We start from the raw sequence: 20,289 nt of genomic DNA on the forward strand, positions 1-20,289 counted from the left end.
TTTCTTGCTGGGATCAATAAAGTTTGATCTTAACCAATAATAGACAATTATAATTGATGCATTGGTTTTATTTTGCATTATTACACTGAATCTGAAAAGTCGCTAAATAAAGTTATCAAACAAATGTAGAGGAGTAAAAGCAGCAGAAAAAGGAAATACTCAAGTAAAGAGCAAATACTTCTAGTATTAAGTGTACTTAGTTACTTTCTCTCAGTTTCAGTCAGCGTCAGAGGAAGTACTCAAATCATTTGTAAACATTACAAGTAAAAGCCCTGCACTCAATATTTCACTCACAGAAAAGTAAGAGGCATTAGCATCAAAATATATATATTAAAGTACCACAGAGGTGAGAGGTGGAGCTATATTTTTACTGCATCAAATACCGCAGAGTAGTCCTCTATAACAATGCATCATGTGTTATAAACTAATCAGATGTTTTGCATGTGAATCTGAACAATAGCTATAAAGTAACTATGAGTAAATGTACTATAACTGAGTAAATGTACTTTGTTTCTTTCCACCACTGGTTTCACTGTCAGTTTGGCTGCTGGTAGTCACAGTTCCTCTTGTTTTTATGCCCAAAGAGCTCTTATTGCATGACAAAACAGTCTCTCAACTGCTGCCGGAGCTACTTCTGATTGATTCTGATAGATGGATTTATAGAAGACACACATCCCAGCAGCACACTGTGGCTGCTCAGAGAAACATCCATTAACTGTCCTGTGACAACCTCAAACAAGCTGCCATGTGCGCCGTCTGCATTTTGCTGCTCTCTGTTGGTGACTGGAGGTAATAAAGTCACACTGACTGTGAATCTAATCCATTAAAGATCCCCAACAGTAATCTGAAACATCGTGAGGTCTCCTGCTGTCTTTTCTATGACAGTCTAATCTGTGATTTCACCGACGCTCCCACTGTTTCTGCTCGTTGCTTTAAATGCTTTGCCTCTTCAGTGTATTTGGACTCCAAATGTCTCCCGAACGTCCTCTGTGTCTCTGACAAATGTGCTGGCATGCCATCAATGCTTTGGGCGTTGATGAAAAGTTTCAGTTACATTAAAAGTCCACAAGAGGGTGTCTTCCCATCAGTGATGTGGTGTCACAGGGGTGCTGGAAACCTTTAGAGTGAGGAAAATGTACTATTTAAGCTTGATGCTGGTGAGGAGGACGCATATGAAACAGTGCAGTCAGGCCTCTTTATGTGTAATGATGTACGAGGAGACCTGGACCTGGCTGGAAGAAAGTCTCATCCCTACCATCGACTGACCTGTTGAATACTTCTAACTTAATATTTAACTCACTGAAGATAAGAGGGTTTTATCATTATTTTTCTCTGTGTAAATCCTCCTGTTCAATATGTTCTCATCCAAATTAATGAATAAATCTTAGAGCATGCATTGTTAATGACTAGAATTTTAGTTGGCTGACATAAAAATCAGTTAAGTTATTTATTAATCTGCTGATTGTTTATGATCTTAGTTTATTCTGCATCAGAAAGGAGTGAAAAATTACTTAAGTTTGAAACTACTAATTAATCTGCCAGTTAATTCCTCAATTAAATGACTTGCTGTTTGATCCATTAAGTGTCAGGAAACAGAAAAAATATCAATTTCAGTTTCCCACAATCCAAGATAACATCTGTAGATGTCTTCTGTTGTCTGATGAATACTTCATAACCGTTAAATATTCAGTTTGCAGTGATGTAAGACAGAGAAATGCAGAAGAAGGATCCAGTGAGCATCTTTTTGACTTGATAAGTGTTTTAAATCTGTTAGCAAAATTGTTGCTGATTCATTTTCTGTCATTCAAATGATCAAAAATTCAACTCATTTTTGCAGCTCTAACAACGACCATCACAAGTTTCAGAGCCGAAGGAGAAGTTCATCAGGTTACTTGTTGTGTCCTGCCAACAGTAAAACCCCAAAATATTTAATTTACATTATATTTGAAAAAGCCAAAACCAGAAATAAATGATTAGGATTTTGCTAAATGATAAAAACGATTAACTGACCATATCCTGTCCATCAACGAAAAGATTAAGTGACTAATGGCTGCAGCTCTGACAGAGACCGTCACCAAAATATTCAATTAAGATTTATTTAAAACAGAGAAAAGCAACAAATCCTCACATCTGAGAGAAACAGAGAGCTTTTGGTGTTTTATTGAATCGATGATTTAACCGATTAATCAGTCATCAGGATTGTTACGATTAGTTTTTTGTCTAATGGACTAAATCAATAAACAGATGAACAAAGATCATATAGGAGATTTAAAAAAAACAGCTATGCAGAATGTGACTGATTAATTGATGTGAGCTGTTAATTATGTAAGAGCTGCAGTGATGAACGTAAGCAACCTTTGAGGCATTTATTAATCATTTAAAGTGATAATCAACATGCGAGGTGTGACATCTTTACAGTGAAACCGTGAGTGACACGAGCTCTAATATGAGCTGAGGTTTAACAGGTGACCTTGAGGTTTCAGGCAAAGGTCAGGGACGGCGCTATGTATCACATCTCACTCTGCACTTCACTGTGGCCTGAATAAATATGGCAGACAGAAAGAAAAGCAGAGACAGAGGCAGAGAGAGGCCCGTGACTGGTAGATGTGTGGCCTGCTCAGAGGGGCATTGTTGGAGCTATGAGAGGACAATGCACTGCCCCCGCCCTGAATACTCGCCATACCAGCTGACCAGCCATTACCAACACTGCTGCCCCATTACAATTCCTGCTGCTCTGACACACTCGCACACACACACACACACACACACACACACACATACACACACACACACACACCGCTTCCCACCCAGCCTCAATCATAAGTTTAGTCTTACAAGGCGAAAACACACTCGGTGCACAACAGTGGACAGAGGAGAGAAACCAGGTGGGAGGCCAGCAGCGCCTGACAAAAGGCATAAGTCAAGGCATGCATGGGCACACATATTGTGTCGCCTGCGTGCGTGCGTGTGTGTGTGTGTGTGTGTGTGTGTGTGTGTGTGGAGACACGTGTGATTTACAGCAAGTTAAGTTTAGATCCTCGCACCTATCTGTTCCTTCAGCAATAACATTTCAGCTGCAGAAGCCACCCAGAGGGAACCAGCGCACACGTCACACCTTCTTATTATTTCAGGATCCTCCACAAAAGTCATGAATGTGGAGGGTGTGAACAAGTGGAGGAGGCAGCGGTGTGAGAAGTACTCACATGTAGAAAAATACTCCATCGCAAGCCAAAGTCCTGCACTTTAAGTCTTTGATAAAAGGGTTGAAGTACTAGCAGAAAAAATACTTCAAGTGCTTTAAAAGTTAGTGTTGTCATAATCACTGATGGTACTTAAGAGTGGTCGAGGTGGAGCTAATGTTAACAGCTCCATGTACCATTTCGCTTTTTGGAAACAATTAGCTGATTAGTTAACAAACAGTTTTGGACTGTTTGGTCTGACAAGCTTTCATGATTTACTTACATTATTAATGTAATTGCTAATAAAAAATAATTGTCATCAGTAGAAAGTACATTTACTCAAGTTTTATGTGCAAATTTCAGGTGCTTTTCATTACTTCTTCTCCATTACATTTCAGAGAGAAAGCTGCACTTTTTAATCTGCTGCTAAATACAAAAATTAAAGCAGTGAGTTCCCCACATTTCTGGCTTTGGACCCTTCGTCTGGAGTTTGGAGCCTCTTGTCACATTTAAGATGTCTGAGCTGTCAGCAGTTTTACCAGAGACATTTGCCCTCAAATGTCTCACAAGGTTTAATTCAATTAACAGTTTGAGGCCCAAAGAGGTAGAAAAAAGGTAAAAATTGGACAAATGTCTAAATAAATTAATACACATTTCTGATTACTTTTGATACTTTAGCATAAGTTTCTGCTCATGCTCTCTTTTCCCTTCAGTAGTATTTTGAATGCAGGGCTTTTACTTGTGAGTGTGTATTTCTACACTGTTGCATTTGCACTTTTATTGAAGTACAGGATATGAAAACATGCTCTATCACTGATAACATGCAGTGAAAAAAAGGACAATATCTCCTTATGAAATTTAATAGAGTTGAAGTACAGACTAAAGTTGCATAAAACTGAAGTACTTCAAGTACAAGTACCTCAAAATTGAACAACAGAACAGTTCTTGAGGGCAGCTGGACACACAAACACTTCACAGGACAAGTGACGGACAGTCACTGTTGCGGAACAGGTGTGCATACCTATGCAGAGCTGCTATATTGTCATACTGTGGGCGTAGGGGGGATGCGCGTGCGTGAGAGACAGACGGGGGCTCCTAAGGGCTGCCGAAGGGACGAGCACGAGCCTCCTCCCCTCCCGGTGGCGGCCACGCGCGGCGCGCTCCTGACAGCCCTCTCGTGCTGCTGCTGTACTGTAATCATATGATAGGGAGTCGATCCCCGCTGCAGAATACCGACACACCGGGCGGACGCAAGCGGAGGAGCCGGGGCGGAGGACGCCAGTTGATGGTAGATTTTTAGCCGTTGAAGAAGCGCGTGGAGTCGGGTAAGTGTCGCGTGAAGTGTCAAACAGACCCCAACTCTCCCTGAAAAGGAACTTTTTAAACTCCGGAGAGAGTCGGACAGAGGGGGGACCCGTTTGGAAGAAGACAAGGGCGCACGCACGAAACGTTAACCGAAGGAGAGTCGACCGAACCGGAGCCGAGATTTGAGATTGAGTTAGCAAGAGAGGCGGTCAGCGGGTCGCGGCCGGCGGAATCCCCTGGGGTCCTCGCATCGCTCTTCGGGGCGTGTCTTTTTTAATTTTCCCCCCGTAAGTTTTTCGACTAGCTAGGCCACTTTCATCGTTGAAGCATAAGCCATGGTCGGGGAGACAGAGGTGAAGGAGAGACCCAAGTCCAACCCGGACTATCTAATGCAGCTGATGAACGACCGGAAGGTGATGAGCTCCCTGCCCAACTTCAGCGGCATCTTCACGCATCTGGAGCGGCTGCTGGATGAAGGTAACTCGGCTAACCCCCCCCCCCCCCCCCCCCCCCCCCCCCACACACACACACACACACAGACACTCAAACCACTTGTCATACGACAGAGGAAATTACTCAATCTTTTCTCGGCTGTAGGCCTGCACGACAGTTTTCATCGAAGTAACCGTTATTTATGGACTCACTGAATACTCCCAGACTGCAAACGTGACAGTAATGTCCCCCATCCAGCACTGAAAGATGCTGCTGAGTAATTATTAAACACCGACTTTTCATTGATTTCCTTCATAAAGCTCTGGCTGTGAATGCCTAATAAGATAAGATAAGATAAGATAAGATGGAAGTGTGAATGGGATCCTTTGCTTTCAGTCACACTTTTAATTTGTTGGGAGCAGCAGATGAGCTCTCTCCCTCTCCCTCTCTCTCTCCCCCTCTCTCTCTCTCTCTCTCACACACACACACACACACACACACACACACACACAGGGGCAGTTGGTGATGGGAACAAACAGACAGTTGTTAGTCTTTCCCAGTGACCTAATGCACAGGCTTATGTGAACGCTGCAGCCCATCCCTGAGCCGAAGCGAGAGCATGTCACTGTGTGAAATGTTTGATTTGAGACTGCTAACATGCTGTCCGCGCAGTGCAATCCACTTGTTGCTGTCTGACATTTTTCTGCATGCAGTTTTGGAAATGACAGCTGAAAAGCAGCATTGCAACAAAGGTCCCATCGTTAAAAGTGGCAATGGCTGTTATTTTTTTTAAATGTCACTTGTGCCTCCTTTCAGAGTGAGATCGTCAAACGGTTGCAACAAGCTGCCAAGGTCTGTTGTTGCTACTGTTGTTGCACATCAGGATCACCAAGGTCCTGACTTTGTGCTCTGTGACAAGTTTCATGACGCAGCAAGGTTGCTCTCATATGAGGCGACCTCTATATAAATAGGTCAACTTACCATCTCTAGTTGTGTCCATGTTGAAGACTGACAGCTCATCCCTCACACACGATAATGTGACACCCACGTTTAGAATGAAAGGCATTGTACCGTGCTCACTTTCAGCACGGCCGTGTCTTCTGCCTGAGCAATGTGGACAAGGGCACAGTACCAAAAAGTTTATGCAGGGTAACAAGAAAGCCTGCCAGTGACACATATTGTCAGGCCGGGTGTTTGTTGCATATTTGGAAACACTGCGATCGAGTCAGGTCTATATATAAACCAATGACAGGTTGAAGTGAGAAGATAATGCCTGCTGCAGCCCCCCATGTTTTCTTGCACTCCTTCCACTCTCTTGTTCTTCTCTCACTTCTCATTTTACTCCAGCAAGCTGCTCCCTGTTTCAGCTGAAGTGTGACACAAGCCCTGCTTGTCTGTGCAGATTTGTTTGTTTATGTGTGTGTTTTTTAATAGTCACTTTTGGTCTGCAACAGGTCAGAATGGGTTATTAGAGGATCATCATTGTCGCTGTAGCTGTGCCTGTAATTATAGTGTCCTACTGTAGTTATTATGGTCAGACTTATCACTCTGAGAGCAGGGAGACATGCCTGTCAGCCTGCTTAGGTCAGATGATATTTGTGCCTCATGGCAGTTATTCCGCCATGTGTGTGTGTGTGTGCATGCGTCTGTGTGTGAGTTCAAGACGGGGGTCTGTGTGTATGTGTTGCGTATGTGTTTGTGTGATGCAGTAGTCAGTTATTATTGTGCTAGCGTGTCATTACAAAGGCATCAGAGGCTAGCATCGGTCATTGAGACAACACTAAACAAGCAGACAGGCAGACAAACATGGTCTCATTTATGATGGCGTCTCTGCACCAAACCTAAGGCAAAAACTTTACCGTTTAAGCAGTCATTTTTAGCAGAAACTCCAAAAATTACCTGCATGCAGCTTCTCCAGTGTTAGAGTTGTGTTTTTTTCTCTATCTTATACAATCAGTAACTGAATATCTTTGGGTTTTGGGCTGTTGGTCTGGAAAAAAAATAATTGACCACGCCAAAAAGGCATTTTTCACTATTTTTTGGCTTTTTTTTTTTTTCTTTTTTTAGACCAGAAGGCTTATCGAATAGTGGAGAAAATGGTCTGCAGATTAATCGATGTTAAAAATAATTGCTCATCGCAGCTGTGTTGCTTTCTAAGAATTCCAGTGCCTTGTCTATGTGATTATTGAGTAACTGTCCTGCACCGGAGCGCCATGAACACAAGTGGGTAGAGCAGGTCACAGTGACCCCCACTAACGTATGTTTATTCCTTGCATTGTTGACACAGTGAAAGGGGGAACAGTGTGTGTGTGTGTGTGTGTGTCTGTTTGTGTGTGTTAAACACTGTTGGGGAAGAAAAGGAACAGAAAAAGAGAGATTTTCAGTAATAGAGGAGGTCTGATTGCAAAGCATTCAGTGGTTAGATTTTACATTGTGGTGCAGAATGCTTGTGACTGTCTCGCTGCCTCCCTGTCTGTCTGATTGTCTAACTGTCTGCTGTCATACTGAGAGCCTGCTGTAATTCTGGTGACAGTGAGTCATGGTCCTAAGAAACGGACGCGTGAAGAAACGTGACATTTGCCGTCCCTCGTTGACATTTTCTTGGACGTACTCAGTTACATTCACTCAACTTTATTTGCTCTTTCTGTGTCCGTCTTCCTGTGTCTCACAGAAATCGGCAGGGTACGCAAGGACATGTACAACGACACAGTGAACGGTGGCATGTTCAATGGCCGGGACATGGAGGAGCTTCCTGAAGCTATTGGCCCCGTGGCTCAGCTGCAGGAGAAGCTCTACGTGCCTGTCAAAGAGTACCCCGATGTGAGTGGACAAATCCATGACCTTTGACCTTTTGGAAGTATCTCTGTTTACTTTTTGCTGCTGTCACTTTATCTCCTCTTAGTTACAGAAATTCTGCCACATAGTCAGCCAGGCTTCTTATCACAGGGATGCTTTGCTTTACCTTTTATCTAAAATCTGATTTCATTCTGAGATCATCTGTGGTCACACCCAATGATGTAATCTGGAGATGAAATAAATCAACGATGACCCCTGGCCAGTGTTTTCAAAAAGATAAAGGTGAATCATTCAGAAAGAGATGTTCTGTATGCACAAAACGGCAATATACTCATGTAAATTCAGCCATAAGTTTACACCATAAATATTTAGAAGATCTTAAAAAGGTGGATTAAGTTTTCCCCAAAATATAAAGACAAGTGCACTGCAGTGAAGAGACGTTACCATCCAGAAGATCCCTGCTCACGCCAAGTACAGTTAAGCACTTCAATATGAGTTGAGTTGATCCAGATTGAATGGCTCACATGATTTTTCTTCTCCATGCGTCAGCTTGCCAATCACTGAATACAATGACAGGCTGTCCTCACTCACATGACAGAAGTCTAGCAGGACACACACACACACACACACACACACACACACACACACACACACACACACAGAGGAGCGTGTTGGAAAACGGTTGAGATCAAAGTTAAATTTAGAGAGCAGTTCCTCTATCTGAGTGTGTGTGTGAGAGTCGAGGGTCAGCATCAAGGCCGGAGCGAATATGTTGCAACTGTGACCGAAGTGAACATTAGGTTAAACTCAGGGAGAGTTCAGCAGGGTGAAAACGTAGGAAGAGGCCGGACAAATGTCATGAGCGATGCACAGAGAGACAGGCGGCTAGTGGCAAAGAAACACACACACACACACACACACACACACACACACACACGGTGGGGCAGCTGTCTAGTTAATCACTCAGTCTTAGTGACAGATAAGGTTAAGAGAACGGCGCTGTCCTGTCATGCCACAAGCACCAGCCAGCACCCATATAATGAGCTATTTTTGTCTCTCTTAGTAACACAAACACATCACAGATGCACAAACCTCAAAGGCGCAATCACTCGCAGCACATGCAAATACACACACATTGTAAAAAGACGGTTTGAGTCTGTGATGTAAAGTGTGTCTGTCTTCCTTCGGGCTCATTTTATTATTGGTGCCTTTTGCTCTTTTGCGTAGTTTAACTTTGTAGGGAGGATCCTGGGCCCACGTGGACTGACAGCCAAACAACTGGAGGCAGAGACCGGCTGCAAGATTATGGTGCGAGGAAAGGGCTCCATGAGGGACAAGAAGAAGGTATACACACTCGTACACGCTCACACAAACACACATGATACGCGCTCTGATTTTCTGCTCAAGCCAGTTTCATGCATGTGACTGCAACAGACCGCAGGAATGCTTGAATAGTTTGGATTTTAGTTAAATACACTTATTAGAGTTAGAGGAGAAGATTGATACCACGCTCATGCCTGTATGCTTAACATGAAGCTAGAGCCAGGAGATGGTTAGCTTAGCTTAGCATAAAGACTGGAAACAGGGGGAAACAGCTAACCTGGCTCTCTCCCAAAGACACAAAATCCTCAAATTCTTGTCGTCGCCAGAGACTCCAGGAAGTCACTGCACCCAGCCAAGAAATAGTCCCACTCTTAACCTCTGTTAAACTCAAATTTACCATTTTTACAGAGCAGATGTGTTAATTAGTGAGCTCAGAGGTGCTAATAGCCGCCAGATTAGCTGTTCACCCTGATTCCAGTCTTTATGATGAGCTAAGCTAACCAGCTGCTGTAGCCTCATATTTACTGTTAAATTTCTAACCATTCCTTTAAAATATCTTTTTACTTCACTCAACATCTGGGCAGCCATTGGCTGTCTGAAAAGTCAACTTGAGGGAAGTTATTGTCAGAGTTACATTCTTTATGTACTACACAAGCGAATACCGCTGAGCGATAACAAAACCAGCAAACATAATGGACATGATGTTCACGTGTTCGACTTTCAGCAGCTTTGACGTGAATGAAATCCAATAGCTGCCCACAGGCTGTGACAACTGTACAGAAATTATATGAATAGCCATGACATGCTTTGGAAGATGTTAAGCAGTAATCTGGAGTCTATGTGACTTGTAGAAAAGTGCTGTAACATGCGAAAATCTGTCCTTTCAGCACCAGAATGAAGCATTTCACAGTGTTAAAATAACAACCTAACAGGTGCAAGAAACAGTTAAATCAGACAGAAAACAATCATGTTACAAAAACCAAGAACTAGACTTAAATGCTAAAGTTTCCCACCGATTGAGAAACTATTGCAGAGTTCTGACATCCAGCACTTGAGAGTTGGCTGCAAACACGTGAATGCATGAATGCATCTTTTTCCCAGCACTCAGTCCACTCTTCTATCTATTTATCTATCTGTGAATCTTTCTGTCCACCCGTCTCACACAATGACTTTTTGGTGCTGAGTTTTTCTCTCCTGTCCTGGTGTTCGGTCCATCTGTTCTCCCTTCCTCTCCCCTGGTGTTTGCTGTTGGACGGAGCCGGCTCAAGCTTTCCAAACGGCAGGTGGAGCAAGTCCAGCATTCCAACCCACCCTCTCTCTCCAGAACATTCCCTACCCCGCACGCCCCTCAGAGAGAGAGACACACACAGACACACAGAGAGAGAGAGGAAGGAAAACAGAGACACAGTGGGAGGCAACAGGGGGAGAGGAGAGAAAGATGTTGACTTTTGGTGTTTTTCAAAATGATACATCTCACTTGACAAAACATCCACAGAGGATACGATGTCCCAGCACACAACACAGAGACAGAAGACTTCTTAATTTCACTTTGAACTATTATAGATTAACGATTAACTGACAGATCAGGATATAAAATGGATACTTAAAATGGGTGGTTCGACATTTTGGGAAATGCTTGTATTCGCTTTCTTGCCGAGTTCGCGCGTCTCTCCGTTAGATGTGACGGCCAGCCGATGGTTCGCTTAGCTTAGCGTAAAGACTGAAAGCAGGAGAAAACAGCCAGCCTAGGTGTTTATAGCTGTCACGAACGGCCACACTCGAAGTGAAAAGCCAGCTGTCATAGAGAGGGGGAGGAACATGATATATTTTAAATGTGGGGTAACAGTGCACAACAGTCTCTCTGAAAGACTTCCTAGTGCTGTGCTGAGATGTTCACGGGAAAAACTAACATATATTGTCGTTGTGTCAAGAAGGAAGAAAGAGCGAGAGACAAAATTCCAAACCCAGCTTACTTTCTCACCTCCACACAGCTGGCCAATCACAGCGTGGAGTGGGTGTGAATGTCGGATTGTCCGTTTCAGAAAGTAACAGAAATGGTCGGACGTGGACCCCCTCTGGTCTGACATTAGGAAGGTGTTAGGGGAGGGGGCTCTGAAGCTATTCGAACATCTGACTGTCACTTTCAGAGGAAGCAGCTTGTCGTTTTTACACTTTGTTTTTTGTACAATTTGCTAGTTAGTGAGCCTTAGAGATGCTATTTGGTGGATTTTCTAACCATTGAATAGAGCAATACTAGCTGTTTTCCAGTCTTACCAACCTAAGCTAAGCTAAGCTAACTGTCTCCTGCCTGTAGCTTCATATTTAACGGATAGATGTGAGAGTTGTATCAATCTTCTGATTTAACTCTGCAATAAGGCCAATAACTGTATTTCTCAAACTGGTTTGTCTTTGAGTACAGTGGCGCTTTGAGCTAAATGCTAATGTCAGGAACGACAACGCTCATAGTCTGATGTTTAGCAGGGCACCATCTCACACATTCACTAATTAGCACTAAACAGTGAGTGCAACTGAAGCTGGTGCCAGCAGTATTTAATCTTAAACGAAAGAAGTGAAATTGTGATCTTATTATTGTACTCGAAGGAAAGTTCAGGCTCATCGGACGGTTCATCGTGAGGAGGGCGTGAATGTCTGAACCAGATTTCATGCCGATCCATCCAAATGATGCTGAGGCATTCCTCTCTGAATCAAATACGTCAGTCTTCATAGTGGAGCTTGGAAAAGCCAAAATTACAAAAGTCATGATTCATCCATAAACACAATTTCACGATAATCCATTCAAAATTTACTGAGAAATTTCAGTCTAGACCAAAGTAGTGGCATGACCGACTGAAACACTGACTGACACTCGTGTTCTTGGAGTCTCTAGAGTCAGTGTGGCTAAAAATAATAACTATTTTCTGCCAAGAGCCTTGTGACAGTGTCAATATTTGGGATTTTTGCTGCATAATGATTTACTAAATGACTGTTCAGTCAATAATGCTGTCTGTGAATCATCTGAATATCATTTAACTGACTAATAATATATAAGATAGAAAGCAGAGAGCAGCGTGATTCTGGGAATCTGAGCGGCTTCGATAAAATGCGACACTAAACTTGTGTAACCACTGAAGAGACAAGAGCTTGATAACACTTCCAGAGCTTCGTTGCACGACCTTGAGCCTCTTGTGTGTTTGTGTGTAGTTTGAAGCCGATCCAAAAACTGAGCCAAACCAGAAGAAAGGTGAAATCCTGTTCCCTCTCTGCAGCAGCGGACCGAGCTTGTGTGGTGCATTCAAACGGGGCTCCTAAAATGTTTTTGTGTTTCAGGAGGAGATGAACCGAGGGAAGCCCAACTGGGAGCACCTCAGCGAGGACCTCCACGTCCTGATCACAGTGGAGGACACGCACAACCGGGCCAAGATCAAACTCCAGCGGGCCATCAACGAGGTCAAGAAACTTCTCGTGCCCGCTGTGAGTATGAGTCTGAAGCCATCAGCGTCAAATATTATGGGCTGGACAGATGGAAAAACTGTGTGTGACTGGATGAGAGTTCACTGTGTTGGTATGCATGGAAGGGGGAAGGGGATTGTCAGTCCAAAAAGTGTGTGTTTGTGTCTTTTTTGTGTTTTTGTGTGTGTCTCTGTGTGTATGAGAGAGTATGTGTAAGGGGTTAGGGTAATTAGGGAACACGCATAAAGGGGTTTCCATGGTAACCCCGGGTTGTTTGAAAGGCTGAGGGAATGAATGGAGAGTCTGTTCACTTGTTCTCCCCACTCCATCACTCCTTTCACTCGTTCACAACTCACTTCATTCCCAACTACTGGCTACAGTATTCCCTTTTCTGCCTGGGTTTTTTTTTTGTTGTTGTCGTCCACACAAGAGGACATTTTGATTGCACTCCTCAACATTTCTCACATTCTCCAGCCCACCTATGTCCCCCCCACGGACACACATACGTGCATAAATGTGCTCAGAAATGACTGCAAATCGGAGTCGCACAGGAACATTGCACAGATATAGCCCTATAGACACAGGGACTCCAGCTCCCTAAATAATCCCCTCTTTGACACTCAATCACAATGGCACATATTTTGAAATCACAAGGCTCCTTATTCTTTTTCCCTCTGTATTATTTACAACAATAGAAACAGACTGAAAAGACCAGCAGGGGGATTTCTATTGCCGCAATCAGCCGTCACTTCCGCTCCAATCACAGCACAGCATCAGACGTAAAAGCATGTAAGAAGTCTCTGTGGGCAATCGGTAGCTGAACACCTGTTAATCTGTGCTTGTGGATGTGTGTGTGTGTGTGTGTGTGTGTGTGTGTGTGGAGGGCAAAGTTAATGACATGTGTTGGTTTAACCCAGCTGACCTTGCCGTCCGACTGTAAATCAGTCGAGCTTTTCACCAAGCTGTAACTGGAGCTAAGAAGGTAGCGCGTTTGACACTGAATATGTCTTGCGTGGTGCAGTGGCTGTGTTCAAGGTCTGTGCAACTCAATTTCAGACCGTCTGACGTTTACACCTGGTTCCTTGACTGAATCAGAGCTACTTTCAGCATACTGTAACTTTGGCTGACTTGACCGCACTAACAAAAGTGAATATATTCACTTGTGAAAAGGCTGAATGAAAGTGCTCGGTAAGGAAGATGATTGTGCTGGTCTGCTTGTGTGTGCTGGTGCAGGCTGAGGGGGAGGACAACCTGAAGAAAATGCAGTTGATGGAGCTGGCCATTCTCAACGGGACCTACAGAGACGCCAATGTCAAGACGCGTAAGAATGACATCACAATTAACATGTGGAGGAGGGGTGGTGGGTGACAGAGGAGGGGTCTCGGCACAGGAGTCCACTGTATATATGAACAATGCCTCTGTTTATCCTGTTAAATAGTCTGTTTGTCTTCTCCTCTTCTTCCCTGTCTATTGTATGTGTGTGCACTTTGTGTGTGCTCGCGTGTGGGTGTGCGCATACTTGCATTATTGTATGCTTGTGTGCCACGCAGCCACTGCCGCCTTCCCTCTAGCGACCCCTCAGGCGCCTCGGATCATCACAGGCCCGACGCCCGTCCTGCCTCCGACCCTGCGCAACCCCGCCCCCGTCACCACGCCGACCATCATGCCTCTGATTCGTCAGATTCAGAGCTCAGCCCTCGTACCGGGAGCCAATCCGCACCCGGCGCTGGTGCAGCAAGGGCCCGAAACTGGAATCATCTACACGCCGTACGAGTATCCCTACACACTCACGCCCTCCATATTGGAATACCCAATTGACTCAACTGGAGTATTAGGTATTTAAAAATCAAACGTTCATCACTTTCATACATAGTCAATGGATGTATTACGAGGACTGGATACTGGACTCCAATGAAAGCCGCTTACCAATCGCATACGCCAAAAAAACATTAGCGTCTCTGTCCCTGGCCCCGCCCACTTGTCCCGTGGACTTTACATTGAGATGAGACACAGAAAAACTGGTTAAAAATTGACAGAGTGGGGTCAGTATCACACCAATGCAATACTGGGTTAACCTGACCCAATACCAGTGCGGTGTTTTGACCAGTGTTGGTGTTTATATTAATGTTTGGTTACTTGATCAAAACAGCCCTTCTGTTTGTTGATACTGATCCCACACTGGTTCAGTTTTTAACCCATTTGAACCTGCCTTACACCTACATCTACTAAGATGTGTTCAGACTGGACGCAAAGCAAGTGTGTGATTCATGTGTGATTTTGACCTCCTCCGACCGTCAGTGTACCGACTGCACAGACGTTAGCTGTAAGCTAGCTAGCCACAGGTGCACTGACTGTATGTTAGTGTTCAGCTGAGCCTCTGACTTGAACTCAGAACTGAGCAGAAACTCCAGGTCTCGGCCTCTCGCCGATTCATGAAGCAGCTGGAATCGGCATTGATTTGCTGCTCCAGTTGAGACATTTTGAACTTGCGCAGACACACCTTCAGGTATTTGCATTGACTTTGTATGCAGTCATGTCGCAGTCTGTACATTGAACGTGTCTGTTACTGCCAGATTTCATCCATTACTAACCATTAGCTCGCAAGGCTATAGCAACACATGGGCTTCTCTTGACCTGACACGACAGGACGTTCACACAGATGATAATTACTGTCAGAAAACAAAGCAGAGACACTTCTTGACAAATCACATTAAAGCCCAAAGCTTTACGCGGCTCATCGGTTTGAACGCGACTGTATTGCTAATAATTTGTGTTATTGTCGGGTTATGTAACAGAATTGAGGCTGCGGGGGACTTTGCGTTGCAGTTCCACAGTTTGCCACTGGGACAATATTGGCAGCCAAATCCAGCTCTTGTAATACATCCTCGACATACACAGATGCATGCTGAAGCTCATCACTGGGCTAACAGTCCCTTCTCCCTATGTTTTTGCAGGTATGGCTTTCCCAACCAAAGGCTAAGCGATAGCAACCCTTCCTAGCACACACACGGACTGGCTTGCAGACCCCCCCCTTCCCCTCCCCCTCCCCCACATACTTGTCCCACAGAGCAAACACTCAAAGTTTGCTCGTACTTTAGGATGACAGATTCCTCGACAGTCATTCTGTAGTCAAGTGTCCATTCCTGTTAATTTCCTCTTTGTATTAGCAGACTAGTGTTGTGGTGTGACAGCTATTTAACTTTTTTTAATAGTTCAGCTTCCGCTTGTACTTTTAACACATTTTAGTGAACCCATAGATATTTTAGCGCTGCTGTTTGTGATTTAATATATGTTAACGCTTGTTTTAATCACAGAGCTATAGAGTGACTTTGCTTACCGCTGATGTTGAATCTACTAGTGAAACTTAGTGAGAAATTAGTGGTTTGGATTAATATTTTCTTTAGAGAGCAGAAGACCACAAAACAACAAAAGTTCTGTCTCTTAGAAGAAGCGTTTTGACTTATTTTCACCCTCAGCCTTGAACACTTTTTGTAAATTCCTGGTTTCACTGATGTTGGTGCCATGGGTGGACTGTTTGATGTCTTTCTGATGAGTAACCTTCTGTGTTCTGTTTTGGCGATGTCAATGGCTGTTAGCAGGTGCCATGACCACTAAGGTACGACGCCACGACAAGAGAATCCATCCTTACCAAAGGGTAGTGACCCCAGACAGAGGTTAGTTAGCTCACCAGCCACTTTATGTGTATGTGTATATGTGTGTGTGTTTGTGTGCGTGCATGCAGACCAATGGACCAATTTCAGTTTACGTGTGTCTGTAATACGGCATGCCTAAAAGAGAAATAACTGTATCAGACGGAAAGGTCACACGCTGAAGCAGCTTCAGTGGAAAATGTGAAACAGTATTTGTTGCTGTGAAAGTGAAATAAGTGAGCAGATTGGGAGGAACCATGTTAGGGGTGACAGCTGCAGCGGTTATCTTCGCTCGCCTGTTAGATAAACTGGACGGCTTGCAGGCCAGGACCCTCTCAATTAGAATGGATCGCTCCGTTCATGTGACTCGGTCCTTGTGACTCTGGATTTGGAGTCCTCTCTCAGAAACTTTTTTTTTTTTTTGGCGTCGTTTATCTCTTCACTACTACTTTTGACCCCACAAATAACTACGGGAAGTTTTATTTATACCCAATTTCATTCCAGTAGATTTCTCCAAATGTTTTTTTTATTATTATTATTAATTAAATCCTGTGTTGTGCCCAATGACTATATGACATTTAAAGTAACAGAGATTGTCTTTTTCTGGAGGTCATTCAATTCCATATGATCTTTGGTCTTTACTACTAAAACACAGCATGTGATGACTACTGAGGTCTGTGTTACAAGCTCTTTTGTATGAAATACTGTTGTTTGTGGTCTTATCAGTCGCCCACTGGACTTTATCATTGGGGCTGTTTACATCTTTCATATATTTCCTAGCCAGAGTGGTGCTGTTACCATGTATTTAGCTGCAAAATAAATTTGTATATAGGGATTTTAAGGATTTAAGTGCTTATATGAAGCTTATGGAACAAGATCGCTTGAAAATACTTGTAGTAATTTTTTTTTTCTAGTTTTTTTTTAGTTTGTAAATTTTTATTTTTGTTTTGTTTTTTTTTCAATATGCTTTTTATAGATGAAGTGTCTCCATGTAAACTTCAAACTTTATTCAAGGTGTGTAGCTACTACTGTTCTAGTCACCGCGAAGGTGGCAATGAAGGCAGTGTTTTGCTCTGTCTATTTAAGATGAGGTGACCTTCTCGATTCACAGGCCTCGTGACTGTTTTATGCAATAGAAATGGACTAGCTAGCTACAATATATGTGTGTATGTGAGCGGTGGTGCTCTTGTTGTACACGATGGACAAAAAACACTAAAAGGCAATAAAGATGACTATTGAAAAAAATCTCTAAAGAAAACCAAAGCCTCTAAATTCTTGTAGTTAGTCTGTCTATTGTTAAATTGTTTCTTAAGTCCCTCTAAAATCACCATCTCTTAACCTCTCATCACTGTCTCTTATGGCGCCTCCTTGCTTACTGTGGTCATCAGGTGCTCTTCTAATACTTCACAGCAAAAAGATCAAACCATAATCAATAATCAGTTAATCACAACTGTTAATCTTCAAGATCTTATGCCGGCTGCTAAACAATAGCTCTACTTGTCAGTAAGTGAAAGTATTTGTGAGGCCCAGACACTTTTCTGCGGACATAAAGGTCACTCTCTCACCCACATGAAACCATGCTGTCTCCCTCTCTGTCCATGGTTTCACTGTCTGTCTGTGCTAGGCGTAGCCCAGCTAGCATGAGTAGTATCACTATAGCAGCAGTCTCGCTGCAGGAGGGGCATCTCCTCCGACATAACCCTGCAAACACCTTCATGAGCACACGTGAGCATCTCTAACCAGCCATTCCTTATGTCACCACCCAGTGGTTGATGTGAGTCATTCTGAATGGTTATGCAGGGCTCATGAAGGTGTTGCGCAGCTCTTATGTACTGCCCCTCATGCTGTGTGACTGCAGTAGATCTGCCTTGTTGTCATCCTGACGCCACTAGCTGACACTAATCTCTCTTCTATCTTTTTTCTTTTTATGTCCCCTTTTATGTGCCCTTTTTGTTTCCTTTCCACGTCTGTCCGTCTCTGTCTGTCTAACTCTAGCTGCCACGGCAACTAACCCATGACCCCTTGACCTTCTGACCTTTCCGCCCACTGATGACCCACCCATCTCTGCCCGCTGGCGTGCTCATTGGCCCACGGCCCTGCCACTCCCTCAGCTCAGCCAACCAGACCAGCACATTGGGAACAACCCGGCTGCTTCTGTCTAACCAACCAACCAGACGACAGCGATCATGGGAATAAACCTCAGGACCCCGCCCATCACCAAGTCCTAACCTAAACTTTGCCAAACGTGCCTTCCTTCCAAAAGTCCAAAGCCAGTCCAAGATTGTTTTATAACCATTCAACAGTCGAGATCCCAATCTGTAACCGCTGTTGCTATGCGAAACCAGTAGACTTTACTGGGGACAGGCCCCTGAAGTGGTGAAGGGCTCCTAAACAATCCCTGGCTGTGCCAAACTGTCTCTCTGAGCTGCCCTGCCCTCAGTCCATGTGATGCAATAATAATGACTCATTAATAACGTGGTAACTATACTGATAACGATGGTAACTCTACTTATCGAGCCAAGAAACCCTCCTGAAACACTAAACTAAAGAAGATATGTTGATGTTTTGAAGCATTTTTCCTCATCGGGCACCACTTTAAACGGAGTGCTTCATTTTTGGGCCAACACACATTAATAATCCATTATAACACATTATAATTGGTGTTCAGGTATTCATATATTAACATGCTTTCCCTTGAAATGTAACGCCAACACGTGGTTCCAATGAGGTGTTCAAAATGTCACTTGCTATTCTTTTATGAGCGTTAAGTTTTGCATTTCATTTCCTTACAGGTTGAGTGATTTCCATCTTTCCTTGACATGTTTGAACTTGGAGTACATAAAAAGTCAAATTTCATCTCTTATGGTGAAGCAACAGGTGCTCAGTGAGGAAAAATAACCGACTAGAATCCAAAATACCAAAGTATCTTTGGGTTTTTCTCATTATGTAAAGCATGCCAACACTGAGTCAACATACATAAATGCCAACCTTGTGCAGCACAGAGAAGGAAGGTTGCACTTCTTTTGTCTAAATCTGAGGACGTACACGATGATGCCTTTGCCTTTTTCACACTACAGTATTGTATGAGCTTGAACAGCAGTGCCTTTATTTATTGAGAGCGATGGAACAATGTTATACCTAAATCATCCTCTACTACATGGTGGGCGTGTGCCCAGCATGAAATTGTCATTTGGATTTATGCAGATTCATCAGGGCTGCAGGAAAATGTGTTTGGCCCAGCCGCCGTTGACCACATTGTTATGACTTTACATCCATAACTCTTCTCGATTCAGATTTTAGTGCCAAAAAAACAAACAAAAGTGGCTCACTTGAATAAGAAGTGCGATGCAGTATTGAAGCAGCAGCTGCAACGTCCGAGATGTTTATGTGAGGGTCGGATGCCTCCCGAGAACAGTGTTATATTTTATCTTTTGTTGTTGTTCTTGTTGTTGTTCTTGTTTGTTTGGTTGATTGTTTTCTTTGAGATGAAGTCGTCCACATATATATATTTTTGCATGTGTATCCGCTTTTTCAGGTGTGGTACAGTTTTACAAACACACACAAAACCAACTGATGCCTTGACATAAGAAAATACACAAATCATGGAGTCGTAACATCTGTAACAAGTTTATAATGTATTTTTATATTCTATTTTGTACGTGAAAATAACATTAAATGACCTTTTCAGATAAGAACATTATGCCTTATTACGGAGAATAATTTGATAAACATAACCATCCTTCATGTGTCATTAGCAATCATGTCACGGTGTCAATGTCCTGATAAACTGGAGTCTCTGATGTTCTCTGTATTAACTTGAGCCTCTGAGATCAGCATTGCTTGCCTTCTGTGCCTTTTGTATACTATGAGTGTGACAATTAACAGTGTAGTACAATATTAATCTACTCTTCAGTGCCAAGTGTAGGTTACTACTAACGGTTACCACTTCTGTGATTATTAACCACTTTAATGGTATCTGTCTCTGGATTCCTTTAAAAAATAAATGTGCGTCTAAAACAATGAAAAACAGTTTATGTGTTGAACAATGAACGTTTAACTTGGAGCAGGAATAACTCTTTGTTCACTATTAAACTCATAGTTGTAAAACTAACAAACTTTGTTGCTTTTTCTCTGTAGCACTTAATTATGCAAAT

At 43.2% G+C, this 20,289-nt stretch overlaps 1 protein-coding gene and 1 long non-coding RNA gene across 7 annotated transcripts in view; both read left to right on the top strand.

Annotated features, from left to right (window-relative positions):
- LOC139349298 (uncharacterized) overlaps positions 1-20,289 on the top strand; it is an 88,994-nt gene that overhangs the window by 42,213 nt on the left and 26,492 nt on the right. The gene's annotated exons all lie outside the window — the stretch shown is intronic.
- qki2 (QKI, KH domain containing, RNA binding 2) lies at positions 4,263-20,250 on the top strand. 6 transcript variants are annotated; one of them, XM_070990056.1, is made up of 9 exons: positions 4,370-4,961; positions 7,588-7,736; positions 8,940-9,056; positions 12,363-12,506; positions 13,719-13,806; positions 14,036-14,320; positions 15,416-15,439; positions 16,082-16,159; positions 18,131-20,250. In XM_070990056.1, the coding sequence occupies exons 1-9, from the start codon at positions 4,820-4,822 to the stop codon at positions 18,151-18,153; spliced, it is 1,050 nt and encodes a 349-aa protein (XP_070846157.1). In that variant the 5' UTR covers positions 4,370-4,819; the 3' UTR covers positions 18,154-20,250. The 6 variants fall into 6 exon arrangements, 5 of the variants coding, with proteins under 5 accessions (XP_070846160.1, XP_070846157.1, XP_070846159.1 ...); XM_070990058.1 differs by having other exon boundaries at positions 16,085-16,159; XM_070990059.1 differs by lacking the exon at positions 15,416-15,439 and having other exon boundaries at positions 4,263-4,961.

This window comes from Chaetodon trifascialis, chromosome 21 (assembly GCF_039877785.1).
Source record: "Chaetodon trifascialis isolate fChaTrf1 chromosome 21, fChaTrf1.hap1, whole genome shotgun sequence".
NCBI lineage: Eukaryota > Metazoa > Chordata > Actinopteri > Chaetodontiformes > Chaetodontidae > Chaetodon > Chaetodon trifascialis.

What these genes read in the sequence shown, in the direction of transcription:
- qki2 (XM_070990056.1), top strand. Translation starts at nt 4,820, where the DNA reads ATGGTCGGGGAGACAGAGGTGAAGGAGAGACCCAAGTCCAACCCGGAC. An exon ending in AGAAACTTCTCGTGCCCGCT is followed by an intron (nt 12,507 to 13,718) that starts GTGAGTATGAGT and finishes GTGCTGGTGCAG; the next exon opens with GCTGAGGGGGAGGACAACCT. An exon ending in TGACTCAACTGGAGTATTAG is followed by an intron (nt 14,321 to 15,415) that starts GTATTTAAAAAT and finishes CTGGGCTAACAG; the next exon opens with TCCCTTCTCCCTATGTTTTT.